The 20,460-nt window shown below is 41.0% G+C and overlaps 1 protein-coding gene across 11 annotated transcripts in view; it reads right to left on the minus strand.

Moving 5' to 3' along the window:
- The window catches only part of RTN4IP1 (reticulon 4 interacting protein 1), a 52,867-nt gene that overhangs the window by 18,011 nt on the left and 14,396 nt on the right, over window positions 1-20,460 (minus strand). For 10 of the 11 annotated variants that reach the window (XR_014806588.1, XR_014806587.1, XR_014806586.1 and 7 more), the window contains 2 exons: window positions 13,649-13,697; window positions 2,258-2,394 (listed from right to left, as the gene is read on the minus strand). Coding sequence is in view for 4 of the 11 variants with exons in the window: in XM_084961797.1 (XP_084817923.1) it covers window positions 2,258-2,394; window positions 13,649-13,697 (186 nt within the window). In the remaining 7 variants the exon portion in view is untranslated. Of the gene's footprint in view, window positions 1-514; window positions 2,395-13,648; window positions 13,698-20,460 lie in introns of all 11 variants that reach the window. The other variant, XR_014806590.1, reaches the window with a different exon arrangement.

Consider the following 20,460-nt stretch of genomic DNA (forward strand, 5'->3'; position numbering starts at 1 on the left):
AATCAAAAAGGTTGCTATTTAGAAGGAGGAACAAATTTATTCTAAGTGGATTAAAAGGCCAACCTCCAGGTAAAAGTTGTAGAGATCAGTTGCAACTAAATCGGTCATTAAAAAAGTAACAGACGACATTTGAGCTAGTGAGATCTGGAAAAGAGCCAGCAGAAGGGGCAAGGTCACGGCCAGAGACACGGGCAGAATTCAGTGCAGTATGGGAGGCTAACTGGGTGTGCTCTGGCCTTGAACCTGTCAGGGTCTCTCTTCTCTGGTGAAAGGGTCCAGACAGGCCTAAAACTCATGGTAGATGGGAGGGAAAGTGCTGGCCTTGGCCTTCATCTCCTGATATTACTCCTAGAAGCAGCAGAAGAGAGATGATCAAACAAAAATACCACTGTCTGGAAGCCAGCTCTGAGAGGCCTAGGTCCTGACACACAGGCAGGGATTTCCCACGGGACAGTGTCAGTCCTCAAATGTGCCCGGCGTTTTCCTGCCTCAGGGGCTTTATTTTTGGTGTTACCTCCACCTGGAACAGGTGCTCCTCTCCTCCTCTGGGCTAGGGGTTGAATCTGAGCTGCAGCTGCCAGCCTGTACCACAGCCACAGCAACAGGGGATCTGAGCCGCATCTGCAGCCTACACCACAGCTCACAGCAACGCAGGATACTCAACCGACTGAGCAGGGCCAGGGATCAAACCCACGTCCTCACGGACACTGTCAATTTCTTAACCTGCTGAGCACAACATGAACTCCTTACACCACCCCATCTAAACAATCATTTTTTCCCTTTCCCTGCATCGGAGTTCTTGAGAGCACGACCAGAATATAAGCCCTTGAAAGGGGGAACGAGTCTCTTTCACCACTATGTCTTATCCAGTGTTTAGAGCACTGCCGAGCAGGAGCAGATGCTCTGTGAACAGCTGCAGGAAAGCTGAGTGGGCTGGCGGCTCCTGGCTGCATAGCCAGACACATACTGCTGAGAGCTGGGGTGCTGGCTAAGAGAGGCTGGGCAGTGTCAGGTAGGGGCTTCCTCTTCTTCTTTAGCCCACCAAAATATATTTCTATGTAATTAGCTTCTAAAAACTAATTTTAAAAAGGAAAAACTCAATAGGAACAGTAAAACAGCTTTCCAAACGCTCCTCAGGTGCGCCTGTGCTGCGGCTCTGACTGGGCTGGGTGAAGACAGGGGACTAGACTAGCACTCCCCTGCCGCTGCCCAGAATCTGCTCCAGCTTGGTACATTCGGTCCAACCACAGCCTGAGAACATCCACAGGCTCCCATTACTGATATTTATACTGCCTTTGCTTCTCTGAAAGCCTCATTATTAACCAAAACACTAATCGTGTATTTCACACACTGCTCTATGTTCTTCCTGTGGTGACAAATGCCACTGAAGGAAATGCACTTCCAATTCTGCCAATTCTCACAAACCAGCAATAAATGTTAACTTAAAAATTAGCAAAAGAGGGAGTTCCCGTCGTGGCGCAGTGGTTAACGAATCCGACTAGGAACCATGAGGTTGCGGGTTCGGTCCCTGCCCTTGCTCAGTGGGTTAAAGATCCGGCGTTGCCGTGAGCTGTGGTGTAGGTCGCAGACACGGCTCGGATCCCGCGTTGCTGTGGCTCTGGCGTAGGCCGGTGGCTACAGCTCCGATTCAACCCCTAGCCTGGGAACCTCCATATGCCGCGGGAGCGGCCCAAGAAATAGCAACAACAACAACAAAGACAAAAAGATAAAAAAAAAAAAAAAAAAAAAATTAGCAAAAGAGGAGTTCCCATCATGGCACAGCAGCAGCGAATCCAACTAGGAACGATGAGGTTGTAGGTTTGATCCCTGGCCTCACTCAGTGGGTTAAGGATCCAGTATTGCTGTGAGCTGTGGTATAGGTTGCAGATGCAGCTCGGATCTGGTGGGGCTGTGGCTGTGGTGTAGGCCGGCGGCTACAGCTACGATTAGACCCCTAGCCTGGGAACCTCCACATGCCGTGGGTGTGGCCCTAAAAAAAAAAAAAAAAAAGAAAGAAATCAGCAAAAGACCAGCAAAGCAAAATATCTTCCTCAGGATGTATCACCTTGTATGACTGTACTGTATAAACTGCTGGAGTTAAAACAGAAACCAACCTACATGACCTCTAGTGACAAAGAATGTTTTTCACAGATTCTTCTCTAAGATTCCAACATGACTATAAGGCTGCCACCCATCTAGACTTGCATCATCAATTATCTTTGTTCGCACCTTCCCAAACTGAACACTGAATACATACGGCTTGAAGGATTTCAACTGCTCTTCCATATTTCCAGATTTGTAATCGATTACATCATCTGCCCCAAGCTTCCTGACAAGTTCACTGGCATCCTGAGAGCAAACTGCTGTCACGTGAGCATCCCATGCTTTCATTACCTGCCCAAAAAAGACAAGGGGGTGGGGGTGTTAAAAAACTGCACTTAAAAAAAAAAAAAAAGTTGGCACCATGTATACGTATATCAGCATAATCTCCAGGGAACTCTAAGCGCTTTATCTTAACAAGAACTACAGGAAGCCATCTGTCAGAAACTAGTAAAAATGATTAAACTTTAGTTCATGAAGAAAAAAACCCAAGAAATAGACCTCATTTTCCCTGGTTGAGACAGTCAGTCGCCTTGCTGTCCTGAAGTTATAACCAATCCAGTTAGAGAAGGGCTCAGTGCCTCAGCAGCAACAGGAAAGACGGGAACTTAGCATTTTCAGTAATGACAGAGGTCAATGGGGAAAAAAAAATCATGTCCTCGGAAAAATGAGTATTTAAAAATCATCCAGAACATTAAAATGCAACATCTCTTCATTTGCATCTTCAGTAAGTGCTAGTACAATCCTGAGTCAGACAACCTGTCAAAGCAGTCAGGTACTGGGTAATAAAGGCTCTTAGGAAGAGAAGAAAACATGGCCATTTTATTTTCAAAACATGGATCAGTTCCTCTCCTCTAGAGTAAAAAGACTTATATAAATGCTTTCAAGGATTTAAAATGCAGAGGCCTTATATTTTAAATATATTTAAAAATAACTAGACTTAAATAAAAAGAACTAAGGATTCAGCATTAAGTGTCCAGAAAGCATCCTGCTCCAAAACTGCTATAATTCTTTTCCGTAATGACAATTTCATAGAATTAAAAGGGAGCCATTGTTAGCCAAATTTGAGAGCATTACTTGTAGTTCACTGAGAAATTTTCGAATGGGCACTTATCAGTCATAACGAATCAGTTGGTTTCTCCACTCCAACTCCCTGAGCTTCCTTAGTATAAGCTTCAAAGGTTCAGTAGATTATAAGAGATCTGTGCTTGTTTTGTTCACCACTGAATCCCCATTCTGAAGTACACCTAGGTGCTAACGATCCATTAAATACAAAAAAATAAAGGGTTTTAAAACCATTCGTCGAGTTCCCATTGTGACTCAGCAGAAACAAATATGACTAGCATCCATGAGGATGCAGGTTCGATCCCTGGCCTCGCCCAGTGGGTTAAGGATCCGGTGTTGCCATGAGCTGAGGTGTAGGTGGCAGAAGAGGCTCGGATTTGGCATTGCTGTGGCTGTGGCGTAGGCTGGCGGCTACAGCTCCAATTAGACGCCTAGCCTGGGAATTTCCATATGCTTCGGGTGCAGCCCTAAAAAAGACAAAAAATAATACCATTCATAATCTTATCTAATTTTTCACTTTTAAAAAGTAATAGTGGCCAAGGGTTTATACGGTCTGGAAACCTGAGGGGAATTAAAAAATTTAGGACTGGCATCATATACAGTATTTTATGTTTGTGGGCCACAAATAGAGACACCTGAGTATAATGACATACTGCTTTCAACAGAAAGTCCCAAATTAACTTCAAGTATGTGAAGCATAGGGAGTTCCTGCTGTGGTGCAGTGGGTTAAGAATCCAAATGCAGTAGCTCAGGTCGCTGCGGAGGTGTGGGTTGGGTTTAGCCCCTGTTGTCAGTGGGTTAAAGGATCCGGTGTTGTCACAGCAGCTATGGCTTGGATCCAACCCTTGGTTGGAGAACTTCCATGTGCCACAAGAGTGGTCATAAAATTAAAAAAAAAAAAATTGAAGAATATAATCCAAGATGAATCTAGCACCTGTATAAAAGAAATTGTCAACGAAAAAAGGAAATTGTGTTCTAAGCACCTACATTTATGTGTTGTCCTTAAACGGTATTAAATCCTTGAGAAGAATCTGTCATATCTTTAAATAGTTCAAATAATTTTTTCCAAATTTCTAGTTTGCTCTCCCACTTAGAACTAATATCTTTGCATACTACTAAAAGGTTTTAAAACAGCTTTAGTTTTAAAAACTATTTTATGTCAACTAAAACACAAGTACAGAAGATGTCTAAAAGGCAGATACCTCTCGGTCAGAGACAGCAAGCGGAAGCCACTCCAAAAACTTCCCCGTGCCCCAGCCCAGCACCAGCCCTGCCCTCCCAGGAACTCATCATCCTCATGCTTAGAGTCACTGCCTCCTTACATTTAAAAAAAAATGCTTTTTTTCGGAGTTCCCGTCATGGCACAATGGAAATGAATCTGACTAGGAACCATGAGGTTGTGGGTTCTATCGCTGGCCTCGCTTAGTGGGTTAAGGATCCAGCATTGCGGCGAGCTATGGTGTAGGTCGAAGATGCAGCTCAGATCTGGCGTTGCTGTGGCTGTGGTGTAGGCTGGCAGCTGCAGCTCTGATTTGACCCCTAGCCTGGGAACCTCCATATGCCATGGGTGTGGCTCTAAAAAGCAAAATAATAAAAATAAATTTAAAAATACTTTTTTCAACCAAATATGCATTCCCTAGATAGCATAGTTTTAGTCTTGTGCACTTTAAAAATAGGTCTTCTAAGTCCTTTTTTACGCTATAGGCTCCTCTTCTATCCTTTCACTTTCTTAAAATTTATCTGTGAAAGAATCTAGGTCATATGACCTTCAGAGTTTTTCCCCACTGGAAACTCTGGAATTACTTTTTTTTCCTTTTTTCTTTTAGGGCCACAGGTGTGGCATATGGAAATTTCTAGGGTAAGGGTCGAATCAGAGCTGAAGCTGCCACCCTAACACCACAGCCAGGGCAACACGGGATCCAAGCCACATCTGCCACTTTCACCACAGCTCAATGTAATTCCAGATCCTTAACTCACTGAGCAAGGCCAGGGATCAAACCCACATCCTCATGGATATTAGTCAGGCTCATTACCGCTGAGCCACGATGGGAACTCCAACTCTGGAATTTCTGATTGCACACTCGGGGCAGTTCCATATCCTGCTCTGTCTTCTGTATTTTCTATTTCAATCCCTTTAGCAAGACTATGAATAGTGTCTGGCAAAATTATAGGAGGCATAGCACATCTGGTTGTTGCTCTTGTTATTACCTGCATGGCTACATACTGGTGATTGCAAAATGGTGATATTCTCTCTCTCCTCTTTGCATTTAGTAATTGGAATACTTTTTATAAAGAAACACTTTCCATCATATACTATTCTGTTTAAAAAACTCAGGTATACAGTTCACACAGAGAAGGCGAAAACTGTTTCCCTTTTTCAGTTTATAAAATAATAAATTGGTTTCCTGTCATCTTCCGAAAATGACCACTTTTTTTAAAAATTCATAAACTCATTGGTTACATATATCTGAAGGGTCTCAACCCACTGTACTTACCATTACTATTACTGAAGCCCAAATTGTTTTCTTTGACAATCTTAGGGAGTTTCTTCAAGTTGGCTCCTGAGTCTTTTTGACATAACTAGTCTTTCATAACTACCTGGCTACTTATATATTCCAGGCTCATTCTCCTACATTTTGTGCTCTAGAACTGGAACCTACCATTTCCTAAGGTCTGCCTTTTTTTTTTTTTTTTTTTTTTTTTTTTGGTGACCAATGATATTTCAAGAGATAGTTTTACATACATATATAAAACATCTTGAGTTCATATCGATAGTTCCAATTTCAGACTACCAAGGTTTTATTTAACCTCTGTTCTATTATATCTCTATCTTTTTTCTTCCACACCTAAAATCCTGGTTGTCAAAGACACGAGATGACAGAATTAAAATATGCCATGAACTGCCCCCACCTCATTTATGTCTTTTTAGAGCTGCCCTCACGGCATATGGAAGTTCCCAGGATAAGGGTCGAATCGGAGCTGTAGCCACCGACCTACACCACAGCCATAGCAAGTCCAGATCCGATCTGCATCTGCAACCCACACCACAACTCACGGCAACACTGGATCCTTAACCCACTGAGTGAGGCCAGGGATCAAACTTGTGTCCTCATGGACACTAGCTGGGTTTGTTACTGCTGAGCCACAACAGGAACTCCATGAATAACCATTTGTTCTAGTGTATATGACACACCTACTGGTCTCTGATTAATGTTATTAATGTCACTACCAATATGATTAATGACAGCATTAAAAAATTTTTAATATATGCTCTCCCTCTATTCCTTCTTCTTAACAGCTGTACTGTGCACCCTGTCAGAGCACATGGCTGTTACACACTGTACTCTTTCTAAGCCCTCAGAGGTTTAGGTCTGCAGTTAACACTGCATTTAACATTTACCACCAGTCCTTAGTTCAGTGTCTCTCTGGCCGTTTTCGTTTTCAGAAGCTCATTTTCTAGTAGATTTCTCAGAAAGGGATCAGAAGAACATACTCCCCAAGTTCTTGCAGGTTATTAACCGTTCACATGTGTCCTCTAGTGTATGAAGGCCGGGTTTGCTGGATAGAAAATCTTCAGCGTATTCTTCTCAAGTAGCTTCAACATTACTCCATCACTCCCCCCTCCGTCAGCATTAAAACACTGCTGTCAGAATGTCTGATGATCACCTAATTCACTTATATGTTACAAGCTCTTATTTTTTAAAAAGATGTCTCAAAGGCTTTTTTTTTTCTTTTTCCTTTTTCTTTAAAGGCTGGTATATTTTTACTAGCGTTTTCCTTGATATTGCTCATTTGGAGTCCATGTTCTTAGCTACGTGCTTCAAATCATTTAACTTCAGGAAAGTAGGACAGTTTCTTGAATTACAGATTTTAGTATATGTCTTATTTCCTTGTTTTGGTTTTCCTCTTCAGAGACTTCTGTTATCCATACAGCAGTCTTCGTTCCTGTCTTCAGTATTTGACACTTTCTCTTGAATCTGTTTTCAATCTCTTTGTTTCTTCTGTAATTTACAATTTCCCCTGTTTACACATTCTGTTTCTATTAGGGCAGCATTATATGTTGTGTTTATTTGCTATCGAATTCCTTCTAGTTTAGTCTTCACTGTAAATGACTTTTTTTCCATTTTTTTTTTTTGAGTTTTCCAATTCTGATTTCATTCTTTCTTGTCTTCTATCATACTTTTAATGTTTGTTTAGCTTGTTTTAGCAGGTTTCATTTCGATGTTTTCCAATGTGGTTTTCATTGTCTGTAGATACTTTTCATTTTCTTTTTTCTCATAATAACTTTATATGGGATTTAACTTTGACATCTTTCTACTCAAGTGTTTAATCTTACTAAAATATTTTTATTGTGAAATATCATACATACAGGACAGCGAACAAAATATAAATGTACAGCTTAACAAAGTCTTACAAAGCAAATACTTTTTAAAATTTTATTGGCCATGCTAGCGGCATGCAGAAGTTCTCAGGACAGGAATCAAACCCATACCACAGCAGTGACTCCAGGCTGCTGCAGTGACAACACTGGATCCTTAACATACTGTACCACAGGAGAACTCCAAAGCAAATATTATCTTAAGCATCATTTGAGATTAAGAACTAGACTACCTCCTTACCTCCCCCTCCCAGTCCAAACCCCCTTAGTCCCCTAGAAGTAATAACTATCAGGACTTTTACATAAGCCTCCCGTGGTTTTTTTTTTTAAAGAGTCTTACTGGAGTTCCCGTTGTAGCTCAGTGGTTAGCGAATCCAACCAGGAACCATGAGGTTGCGGGTTCGATCCCTGGCCTTGCTCAGTGGGTTAAGGATCCAGCGTTGCTTAGGTCAAAGACACAGCTCAGATCCCGAGTTGCTGTGGCTCTGGCGTAGGCCAGCAGCTGCAGCTCCAACTCGACCCCTAGCCTGGGAACCTCCATATGCCGCAGGAGTGGCCCAAGAAATGGCGAAAAGACAAAAAAGTAAATAAATAAGTAAGTCTTACTATCTAGGTAAGCATCCTTAAACACTATTGTTTAGTTTCACCTGTTCTTGAATGCTGTCAAACGGAAACTTCTAGAAGTTGTATTCTTTCGTTTATGACTTTTTACCTGTGAGGTTCATCTACTTCATTGTGTACAACTATAGTTTGTTTTCATGGCTATCTTACCGTCCCAATGTAAGAACAGACTGCAATTTACTTGCTCGTTTTACTGTTGATGGCCATTTCACTTGTTTCCAGTTGGGGGATATCTATGATTCTGGTACGTATCTTTTGGTGATGCATGTACAAGTGGCCCTCTATATCCAAGAATTCCACCATCAGTGAATTTAACCAACCAACCAGGGATTGAAAATACTTGGGAAAAAAATTCTGAGGAAATTCCAGAAAGTAAAACCTGAATTTGCAGCACATTGGCAACTATTTACATAGCATTTACGTTCTATTTAGGTATTATAAGTAATCTAAAGAAGACTTCAAGTATATAGGAAGATGTGTGTAGGTTATAACAAATACTATGCTATTTCATATAAGGGACATGAGAACCCATGGGTTTTGGTATCCAAGGGGGTCCTGGAAATAATCTGAAATTGGTTTTGGGTTGGTATACTGAGGGACAACTGTATGTCTATCTACAGAGTACATTCATAAAATTGTTAGGTTGCCATAGGGCAATTTATATTCAGAATTAGTAGATGGTGTCAAATTATTTTCTGAAGTGTTTGTACCAGTTACACTCTTGCCAGCAGGGTATGATATTCCTCTTTTTCTCCCACCCTCCTTCTCTCTTTTCCTTTCTTCCATTTACTTGTTCATTAATCCACACTTACTGATAGTCTATGGATGAAGCCCTGGGTATCTGTCTTAGTCGTTAGGGCTGCTAAAACAACATACTGCAGACTGGGTATCTTATAAACAACAGACATTATTTCCCAAGGTTCTGGACCCTGGAAGTCTGAGGTCAAGGTGTCAGCACCTTCGTGTGTTCAGAGCCATCCTGCTGGTTCATAGCCAGTGCCTTCTCTCTGTCTTCATGTGGTGGAAGGGCTAGAGAGCGGTGCTGGGCCTCTTTCACAAGGGCATGAATCTCACTCATCAGTGCTCTGCCCTCATGACCCCAGTCACTCCCCAAAGGCCCCAAGACCCTCAGTTTGGGCACTTGGACTTCAACATATGAATTTTGGAGAGACACAAACATTCAGACCACAGCAGTATCTAACTAAAAAGAAGTCAAGGTATGCATCTCCTGGGAGTCCTCTCCCCTCCCCCCAATTCACTGAGCAGAAGGCTGGGAAACTTCAGCGCTACTTGTGTGCTTGAAAGGTCTAAGATGGGGTCTGGGGAGGAGCTTGGCACTTGTCCCTCCTGGAAAGCCATGTGGCAGAGCCTCTGAGTGTGCTCACCAGCCCTACTCTCCCCTCATATTAATCTCCCTTGAGTAGCCTCCTCTCCCAGCAGCCGGCCACTTAAACATCTGACCACAAAGGGAGCAACCACTGGGTGCCATTCTGCTGGAGAGACTCGGGGTACTGTTTGTTCTGTCCTGTTTTGTTGAGGTAAAATTCAGACCACATAAAATTCATCACTTTAGCAATTTTAAAGTGTATAATTCAGTGGCTTTTAGTACAATGTTGTACAATCACCCCCCCTGCCTAATTCCAGAATATTTTCCTCACCCCAAATATAAATCTACACCCATCAGGCAGTCATTCCCCATTCCCTCTCCCTCCATCCCCCAGAATGCAACTAATCCGCTTTCTGTCTCTATGGATTTGCCTCTTCTGGACATGACATAAATGGAATCATACAAAATGTGCCCTTTGGGGCCTGGATTCTTTCACTTAGCATAATGTCTTGAAGGTTTATCCATGTTGTATCATGAATCAGAATTTTACTCCTTTTGATAGCTGAATAATACTCCACTGGGTGTATATACCACATTTTGTTTATCTATTCATCGGTTGATAGACATTAAGGTTGCTTCCATTTTTTTTGGCTATCATGAATACTTATGCTGCTATAAACATTTGTATACAGGTTTTTGAACATAGGTTTTTCATTTATCTTGTGTATATACCTAGGGATGGAACTGCTGAGTCATAGGGTAATTCTATGTTTAACAGAGAATTAAGAATTTTAAGAAACTGCCCAACTGTTTTCCACTGCAGCTGAACCATTTTACATCCCCACTGGTAATATACGAGGGTTTCAATTTCTTTACATCCTTGCAAACATTGTTATTTTCCCTATTTTTAAAAGCCGACCTAGTGGGTATGCAGTGACATCTCATTGTGGTGGTGTTTTTTTTGTTTTTTTGTTTTTTTTAGTTGAATTATACTGTTCTGCTGTGGCTCAGTGGTAATGAACCCAGCTAGTATTCCTGAGGACGTGGGTTTAATCCCTGGCCTCGCTCAGTGGGTTAAGGATGTGGCGCTGCCATGAGCTGTGGTGTAGGTTGCAGACATGGCTCAGATCTGGCACTGCTATGACTGTGCCATAAGCCAGTGGTTACAGCTCTGATTGAACCCTTAGCCTGGGAACCTCCATATGCTGTGGGTCAGCCCTAAAAAGACCGAAAAAAAAAAAAAAAAAAAAAAAAAAATATATATATATATATATATATATATATATAAAGTGATTCACAAAATGGCATTAGTGTCAAGTATACAGCATAGTGATTCAGGGGTTTTTTTTGGTGGATTATTACTGCATTATAAGTTATTATGAGATGTTGAGTATAATTCTCTATGCAATACAGTAGATCCTTTTTGCTTATCTATTTTATGTACAGTAGTTTGTATCTGTCGATCCCATACTCCTAATCTGTATCCTCCGTCCCCACCTCTGGTAACCATAAATTTGTTTTCTATGTCTTGAATCTGTTTCTGTTTTGTATATAGATTCATTTGTATTATTTTTAAAACTCCATATATAAGTGATATTGTACAGTATTTATCTTTCTCTATCTGACTTATTTCACTAAGCTTATATTCTCTAAATCCATTCATGTTGTTGCAAATGGCATTATTTCATCCTTTTTTATGGCTGAGTAGTACTCTGTTGTGTATACCAACCCCCGCCCCCAACATATCCTAAAGCCAAAGGCTCATTGAGACTTTGATTTGTATTTCTCTAATGACTAATGATGTTAAACATCTTTCCATGGGCTTACTGGCCATTTTTATACCTTCTTTGAAGAAACATCTATTCAAAGTCCTTTGCTGATTTTTTAACTGGGTTGTCTTTTTGTTGAGTTTTAAGAGTTCTTTACATATTCTGGATACTATATCCTTATTAGATGAATGATTTGCAAATATTTGCTCCCATTCTGTGTATTTTTTTTTTTACTTCCTTGATAGTGTCCTTTGATGCACAAAAGTCTTGAATTTAATGACGTCCAATTTATCTACTTTTTCCTTCTTTTGCTTGTGCTTTTAGTGTCTTATCTAAGAATCTATTGCCAAGTCCAATGTATGAAGATTTACTCCTATGTTTTCTTCTAAAACTTTTATGGTTTTAGCTCTTACACTTAGGTCTTTGACACAGTATGGGTTAGATTTCATATATGATGCCGGGTGGGAGTCCAATGTCATTCTTTGCATATGTATATCCAGTTGTCCAAGTAGTGAAAAGACTATTCTTTTCCCTGTTTAATGGTCTTGCCACCCTAGTCAAAAATCAATCCGCCATAGATGTAGAGGATTATTTCTGGATGTTCAATTCTAGTCCATTAATGTATATATGTATCTATATGCCAGTACCACACTGTTTTAACTCCTATAGTTTTATAAGTTTTAAAATTGAGACGTGTGAGTCCTCCAATTTTGTCCTTTTCAAGACTGTTTGGCAATATGGGGTCCCTTGAATCCCATATGCATTTTAGGAAGAGTTTGCTCCTTTATACAAGAAAGGGGAAGCTGCCATTTTGATAGCATTGCACTGAATCTGTAAAGCACTTTAGGAAAGTACTGCCACATTTACAGCATTTTGGCTATTGCATTTCTACATATATTTTAGAATCTGCTTATCAATTTCTACCAAATGGCAAATTTTCATCCACTTTTACTACCCATAGTCTTTCTCCCTAAAAGCTTTCCTACATTTGCTTTACAGGACATCCACAAACTCACTCATATATCTGTTTTTTGTTGTTGTTGTTGTTGTTTTCTTTTTCTCTTTTTTGGCCACCCCAAGGCATATGGAATTCCCAGGCCAGGAATCAGATCCAAGCCACAGCTGTGACCTAAGTTGCAGCTGTGGCAATGCTGGATCAAACCTGCGTCCTAGCACTCCCAAAATGCCACCGATCCCATTGCACCACAGCAGGAACTCCAACTCACTCATATATTAAGCCCCTGGAAAGGTTAATGCTTCCTTCTACATTAGAAAATTTCCTTCCTTAGATATACAGATGGTCAACAAGCACAAGAAAAAAATGATCAACATCCTGATTATTAGAGAAATGCAAATCAAAACTACTCTGAGGTACCACCTCACACCAGTCAGAATGGCCATCATTAAGAAGTCTACAAATAACAAATGCTAGAGAGGGTGTGGAGAAAAGGGAACCCTCCTACACTGTTGGTAGGAATGTAAATCGGTACAACCACTGTGGAAAACAGTAATGGAAGTACCCTAGAAAGCTATACATAGAACTATCATATGACCCAGCATCCCACTCTTGGGCCTATATCCAGACAAAACTTTCTTGAAAAAGACACATGCACCTGTATATTCATTGCAGCACTATTCACAACAGCCAAGATATGGAAACAACCTAAATGTCCATCGACAGATGAATGGATTAAGAAGATGTGGTATACATACACAGTGGAATACTACTCAGCCATAAAAAGAACAAAATAATGCCACTTGCAGCAACATGGATAGAACTAGAGGCCCTCATACTAAGTGAAGTAAGTCAGAAAGACAAATAGCATCTGATATCACTTATATCTGGAATCTATTATATGGCACAAATGAACCTTTCCACAGAAAAGAAAATCATGGACACAGAGAACAGACTTGTGGTTGCCAAGGGGGAGGGAGTGGGATAGACTGGGAATCTGGGGTTAACAGATGCAAACTATTGCCTTTGGAACAAATAGGCAGTGAGATCCTGCTGTATAGCACTAGGAACTATATTTAGTCACTTATGACGGAGCATGATAACATGAGAAAAAGGAGTGTATATGTGTATGTGTGACTGGGTAACCTTGCTGTACAGTAGAAAATTGACAGAACACTGTAAACCAGCTATGATGGAAAAAAATAAAAATCATTAAATTAAAAAAAATAGGAATAACGGGTATTTGAAATTCACAAGTAAACCAAACCTCACTTAAAAAAAAAAAGAAAGAAAATTTCCTTCTTTGATGAGCAAGCTGAAATTACAATGAATGTAATTTCTCTCAGCTTCCGAGGAAAAATAATTCATAATATGTAAATTCATAAATTCATGAAAATAATATACTTATTCACAAGATAAAGAAATTGTCTTACCTGTATAGCAAAAGTACCAACTCCGCCTGATGCACCCAAGATTAAAACACTGCAATACAAAAGAAACTATAACTAATCAAAATATTAAGCCAACATAACTAGATAAACAAGATGTTTTCAACATGTAACTTGCTCAAAGATAATCCCCAAAGCAAACAAAGTCATTCACCTTCCCAAGAGTCTATTACATAAGGATTTTTATTTTAGGTACACCAAGAATCTATCCATGCTTCATTAGATATAGCATGAACTTTGTACCAAGAATTCAAAATACCAAAAATACCAATGATGTATATTTTTAAAAGTAACTCAGATGGTTCTTGGTAACATCTGCCTTATAGTTTTTCTAGGCTTAAATTACCACAGCTTTCTCTAAAAGAGGGAGCTTTGGATTTTTTTTTTTTTTAATGTGGTACAGTATATTCAATTGCTCTCTAAGAAAAATCACATTCCTGACCACATTCTTGCCAAAGTGGAATAAACGTCTTTTGTTCTGACATGTCCCATCATGCTCATCAGCTTTCGTAAGTGGAAATCAATCTTATCCTCAACTTGGCTCCTTGTTAAAGTGGATGAATCTACTCTATCAGCACAAACATGCTTGTGTGCCAGTTTTTTTTTTAATCATGTGCATCTACTGCAGTCTTCCTGCCACCGTAGACCAAGGGTGTGCAACCTGGAGTTGGTGGATGAGTGGGGGTGGGAACTGCAAAGGCGTGAACCCTTGGAAATCGTGAACTGACTGAAACAACATGCAAATTTTGGGGAGATCACGCGTATGTGTATTGAGAAGAGGGATCCAACTTCTCATCAATGTTCCAAAGAAGGTATGAGTCAAAAGAGAATCGTTAGCCAAGGATCACTGCTTTCCATATTCTTAGATTTTATTCTTGAAGTAAGCCAGAGCTCCAGTAAGCCTTCCTCAGATTCAGATCCTCAGAAAATTGTACTGAACTGCACTTTGGTGTTCTGTTACCCGTCTAGGCTGAAGGACATTATAAAAGGTGATTTTGATAGCTGAGAATACGTTAGCTAAGGAGCTAACTGCTGAGAGACTTTTTCATGAGAATTCTCTTTATGAGCGCCCATAGAGAAAACCTTTTTCTGAAGACTAAGTGGTGGGAGTAGCTGTGCTTCTATTTCTCTGTCACTGCAAACTGTGTAACAGCAGGCTGTGGGTCTCTCTTTGACTTGGCTGCTGCAGAGTGCAGGGAATTTTGTCACCTATCTCAAGCAGGTACACCCAATCCTGGAACGTTCATTCTGTCTACAACCTTGACCCTAGTTTCATTTTATTTTTTTCCCTCTTACTCAAATCACAGAAGGCTGGTTGTCACCCTTTAGATCTTAGAAGTTACAAGTAAAATTTCTGAGCCAGCTATTCCCCTTGAAATTAATACCATCAAACGTAATTAAGCCAAGTCTCTTTGAAAATGATGTTCCTTCCAGAAGAGTTATTTTTAATTTCACAGAATTATAAATTGCAAAGAATAAAAGAAACCTTAAAGATCAACTCCTCCAAAATCCTTCAATTCGCACATTTAATAGCTTTACTGCTTCCTAAATGGGGGAGGGGGAGCATTAAAACTGCCTCACAGATACATCCAAAAATTAATTCATCCATGAGCTATTTTATCTTATTTTGGTACATTCTTACAGAAATGTAATTAGTCCTCACAACCTAATCTTTATCACAACTCTGCCTTCCTCTCACTACTTCAGGGACAGAACTGTCCACCTCACCCTCCCTGGTCCCCTTCCCCTACCTCCCAGTCCCTGCACGCTGACCCATTCCTCAGACTCTCAAATGACCTCATTGCCTGCTGATGTCTTCCTTCCCTCAAAGGCTCAAGTCCCAGTTGGCCTTGATAGCGCCAAACCTGAAATCCATGCCATGTATTTGTCATCTATCACACTTTCACTCACATGCTGGCTTCCCAAGCTATTCTGCAAGCTTTTCAGGACAGACTTCATATAACACCCCTTGTCAGCCATATTACCCTGGATGTGGCAGATGCCAGATCAACGCTGCTTGACTTTAAAAGCCAACTAAATCAGCATTACATCCTACAATTAACAACAACTGCTACTGCCCTAAATGAGGGAATCACCTGGCCATCTGAAAGACAGCATTAAACTTTCTCCCGGTAAAGAAAAGCTTGAAATTAATTTCTAATACTCTGAGAAAGCTGGATTAAGAGGCTACCTAATACAACGCCTGCTTAAGGCAATACAATGCCAATAGCTTGACACATCTCCAACCTCATTTTTATCAGTTCACCACTGCCCCGTAACTCTTGATCCAAAGCAGTCTCATCCCTCCACATAAAAAAGAAAAAAATGTGTTTCTCAGCAGAGCCTAGTGGAAGAGGGGGTGGTTCTGCATTTGCAGCTTCAGTTCCTGATGTTGCCACTTGATGGCGCCAGTAAGTGCAAAACAGGCAAGGAACAAGCCTGCAGAAGGGCTACATGCATAGGTCAACTTGTGAAGGGCCCTGGGGACACACCACTCTGGTCCTGCAAACTCCATGTTTTGTGCAGGTTCAACCAGGGCCTGTACTTTTTTTTTTAAACAAAGAAAGTCCCCAAAAGGGACAGCAGGCAAATAAATTTTCAAGCCAGCAATAAGTCAACTAGTCTTCTGTGGTTTGAAGTCCTGTGGCTGAACTAACAATTCCTGTACTCTCCAAAGCACTTTCAACACAAAGGGAAAATACTGCTGGTGCTCACTGCCAGCAGCCCTTCACTTCAGTGCTCTTCAGTGGGAACACTTCCTACCCAGCTTGCTATAATGGTCACAGGATATAGTCAAGCTTCACTGAAGGAGAAGCCTATCTGTAATACTGAAGAAAGGGGTGCCGATTGCTTATTGGTTTATATAGAGCAAGCGCCCAGCAAATACTCTGCAGAAAGCACTGTAATTCAAAATCGCCAAGGTTTTTAATAACTTATCTCTCTTACTTCCTAAGTCCACGTGCATAGCTTCTTTGGAAGTCAGGGAGAATTGCATTGTGGCAGATAATGAAAATATGGGACTAGAGTTCCCATCGTGGCTCAGCAGGTAATGAATCTGAATAGCATCCATTAGGACACAGGCTGGATCCCTGGCTTTGCTCAGTGGGTTAGGGATCTGGCCTTACCATAAGTTGTGATGTAGATCGCAGAAGCGGCTCGGATCTGGCGTTGCTGTGGCTGTGGTATAGGCCAGCAGCTACAGCTCTGATTCGATCCCTAGCCTGGGAACCTCCATATGGGACAAAGTATAAATAATTACAACACTGTTTATGCATTTTAAACCCTAAAATCTAATTTTCCTCTGTCATTTCTGCCCAATCTCTGAATTCTCCCTAAACATACTTTAGGGCATTAGGGCAATGCCGACTTCTTGTCCATGACTGAGTCACTCTATATTTATCATTTGGGCACGTAAGTCCTCTATAATCACATTTTTAAGTATTAAAATCTTATGAGGCAAGGCATCAACACCCTAACTGCCTTAAAATTTAAAAAATGTATGAAACACAGTACAAAGCAGCAAGAGATCCAGAAGGAGCCAACTGTCTTTCAAATTTCCATATTCTGGCTTTTCACACCCAGAAATCTCTGAATGCCAGGCTGGGTATCTAGAGACCTGGGGTCTGGTCCCAACTCTCTCAGACTCATCATCTACGAAATGCTGATCACAGAGGTATACCCTAGGAGTTAATGATGAAGAACTGACATTTTCAATCTAATTTAAGCTTATATTGAGTTTCTCCACCTTTCTAAGGTAGGAGCATATGACCTTCTCCATCCGCTCCCCCCAGCCCCCAGGACCACATATTTGTAGTGAGGAAAAAAAAAGTCACATCACAAGAATAAAGTACCCTTCATTAAATCCTGATGGCTCAGAAACAAAGCTGATTTAAATATGGCTACATCTTCCATATGGTCTTTAAAAAATAAGGATGCTGCTGAAAATGTATAAACACATTTTTTAGTTTCACACACTGCTTTTAAATCTGGGGGGGAAGATGGGTGAAAGATAGTAAAGTATATCCTAATATACTAAATGTAGCCCCTTAAGTAAGCGAGAGACTTAATCTGCATAAGTGGAATAGAGCAACAAAACAAATCAGCCAAACATGACCAAGACAGTCTGGATTTGGTGTCCCCTTCTAAGCCTCCGTAATTCATGAGGACAGTCCCCAATTTACAAAGGAGTTCATGTGTGAATTACTTGTTTGGAACTTTAAACACATTTTCCCATGAAAACAAAGCTATTTATACATCTTGGCAAGATGCCCAGGGTAGCCCTTTAAAAAGGTTTCGTTAACCCGTAATGGATCCAGACCCTCGCACAGTCTAACGATGGTTCTGTGGGAAGAGAATTCAGAAATTCAGCCTGGATTACTGGGAACACATCTCTGCAAACAGGACAGGTGGTGGGGACCATCCCGAGACATGGGCCCCTAACAGAGGGAAGCATCGTTTACGATGGCAACACTAGAACCGCTGAGAGAAGCAGCACCATTAGAGGCCTGACCACGGAACTACCCCCAAGTATGGCACCCTGGCAGACTGAGGATTTTAAGCTGAAGGGATCTGAGAAATGGCATGGGCAAGGACTCTGACCTTTTCCCACGAAGCTGGTCCTGAGACCCTCATGTGTGCCTAGAGGAAAGGAGCAGGTTAGCTCCAAGACAAGGGATGCTGCGAGGAAGCAGAACCCACAGCCTCACTAAGTTTTCCCAGTTTACTAGGCTTATTGTACACATTTGTCCTATCACTTTTTTTCCCCACAACTTGCCACTCTTCAGGAAAGGCAGCATAAAAATATTCAGGTTTGGAGTTCCCCGTCGTGGCTCAGCAGGTAACACACCCAACTAGGATCTGTGAGGATGTGGGTTCAATCCCTGGCCTCGCTCAGTGGGTAAAGGATCCAGTGTTGCCGTGAGCTATGGCGTAGGTCTCAGACTCGGCTTGGATCCCACGTTGCTGGGGCTGTGGTGTAGGCTGGCAGCTATAGCTCTGATTCAACCCCTAGCCTGGAAACTTCCATATGCTGTGGGTACAGCCCTACAAAGCAAAAAAAAAAAAAAAAAAAAAATTCAGGTTTTAAATGTTCTGTATTAAAAACAGGAATAGACTTATAGATTCAGAGAGCAAAGGGGTGGTTACTAGGAGGCTGGACAAAATAGGTGAAGGGGATTAAGAGACATAAACTTCCACTTATAGGTCTGTCACGGGGATGTAATATACAGCATAAAGAACAGTCAACAATACTGTAATAATTTTGTATGGTTAAAAATGGTTATCGGACGTGAACTGTTCTGTAATGTATTTGATTGTACACTTAAAACTAATGTAATATTTTATGTCGATTATACTTCAATTTAAAGAAAATGCTCAAGTTTAATTATTTCCTTGGGTACTCATTTCTTTAGGTAGGCTGCCACGTTACATAAAACTTACAAATAAATAAATTTGTATGCTTTTCTCTGGTTAATTTATCTGCCTTTTGTTACAGGGCCCCAGCCAGGAGGAAAGAAAGCGATATTTTTCCTCCCCTATGGAGCCAGTAAAGCTTAAGCTTCAGGCCTTCCACTTACTCATGGCCTGGATTGGAGCCCCAGCAATGTATGAGTGGTCATGTGAGCAGACAGGGGAGGGGGTCCCCAGAGAAAGACAACCAGACACGGCTTTCCTGACAGAAGAAGCCATTTAGGGATCCACATTTTGTGGCCACAATGCTTGCCCTTGAACAGGTCTCAGTAATTAACCATCTTAAGGGAAAAAAAGAAATGCAGAAACAAGTGACTGTTATCAGGCAAGAGAAGTAACAACAGCAAAGATGTCAGTTGTAAAGAAGGGCTCAACCACCAGATCAGATGGAACCTAAGCGATGATGCTGTTGACCTCTGCTGACCCTCGTGACATCCATCAGTTAAAGCTTGGACGCACCCTCTAAGCCCTTTCATAAATATGTACATTCTCTTAGCTAAACATGTCCCCAATTTTGCTGTTTGGGGAGACACGGCTTTGGGAAAGAACCCCAGGGTTCTCCTTACGTGCTGCCAAGTAATAAGAAATCCTTCCTTCTCCTGATCTTTGGCTTGGTTGTGTATCCTGGCTTGCTACCCACCAAAAGAATGAACCGAGTTTTCAGGTAACAGACATATGCTTTTCTAAAACTTGCAAAAGATGTGCTAATGAAGGGTAGAAAAAGATGGCACCCCAAAATATACCATTTAGACATAAGGATTATTCTGAGCTAAAGGCAGCTCAGAAGTAGATACAAGTGCCCATGATTTGCCTAAGAGCAGGCCAGAAATTTGCTTCCTCTACTTTTTACCAGGAAGGACAAGGGTTAACCCCCGCAGCTAAGTTTTACACCCTTATCAAAGGAGAAGGCACCAACTTAAATTTGCATAAGGAACTTTATTCCTGCTTTTCCTCCTAAACTTTCCACAGCTGGCCTTGCTTACACTCTTCTCTTTTGTCTTGAGCTAAAGATGGCATTTTAGCCTGAATTCTAAGCTAACTCTGTGAGTTTGCTCATTGTTCCCTGAATATCTCTCAGGTATATGTGAGGGACACAAGTTAATAAACTCCTGTTTTCTTTATCTTTTATTACTGAGGTCTCAGCTGAGAACAAAGAATGGTAGAGGGAAAATTATTTTTCCTCCTCTACTAACCACAATCAGTTAAAATTGCTGTCTCTTTCCACTCCTACTTTCCTCTCCATTACACTTCCTCTCTTGCCAGGTGACACTAGATTTGATTTGGAAATATATTTGCTTTGGGTTTTAATGGAAAATACTGATGTGATT

This window comes from Sus scrofa, chromosome 1, assembly GCF_054392235.1.
Source record: "Sus scrofa isolate SSC_HxYL_T2T_F1_AM1 chromosome 1, Sscrofa_HxYL_maternal_Yorkshire_Landrace_v2.0, whole genome shotgun sequence".
In the NCBI taxonomy this organism is placed as follows: Eukaryota; Metazoa; Chordata; class Mammalia; order Artiodactyla; family Suidae; genus Sus; species Sus scrofa.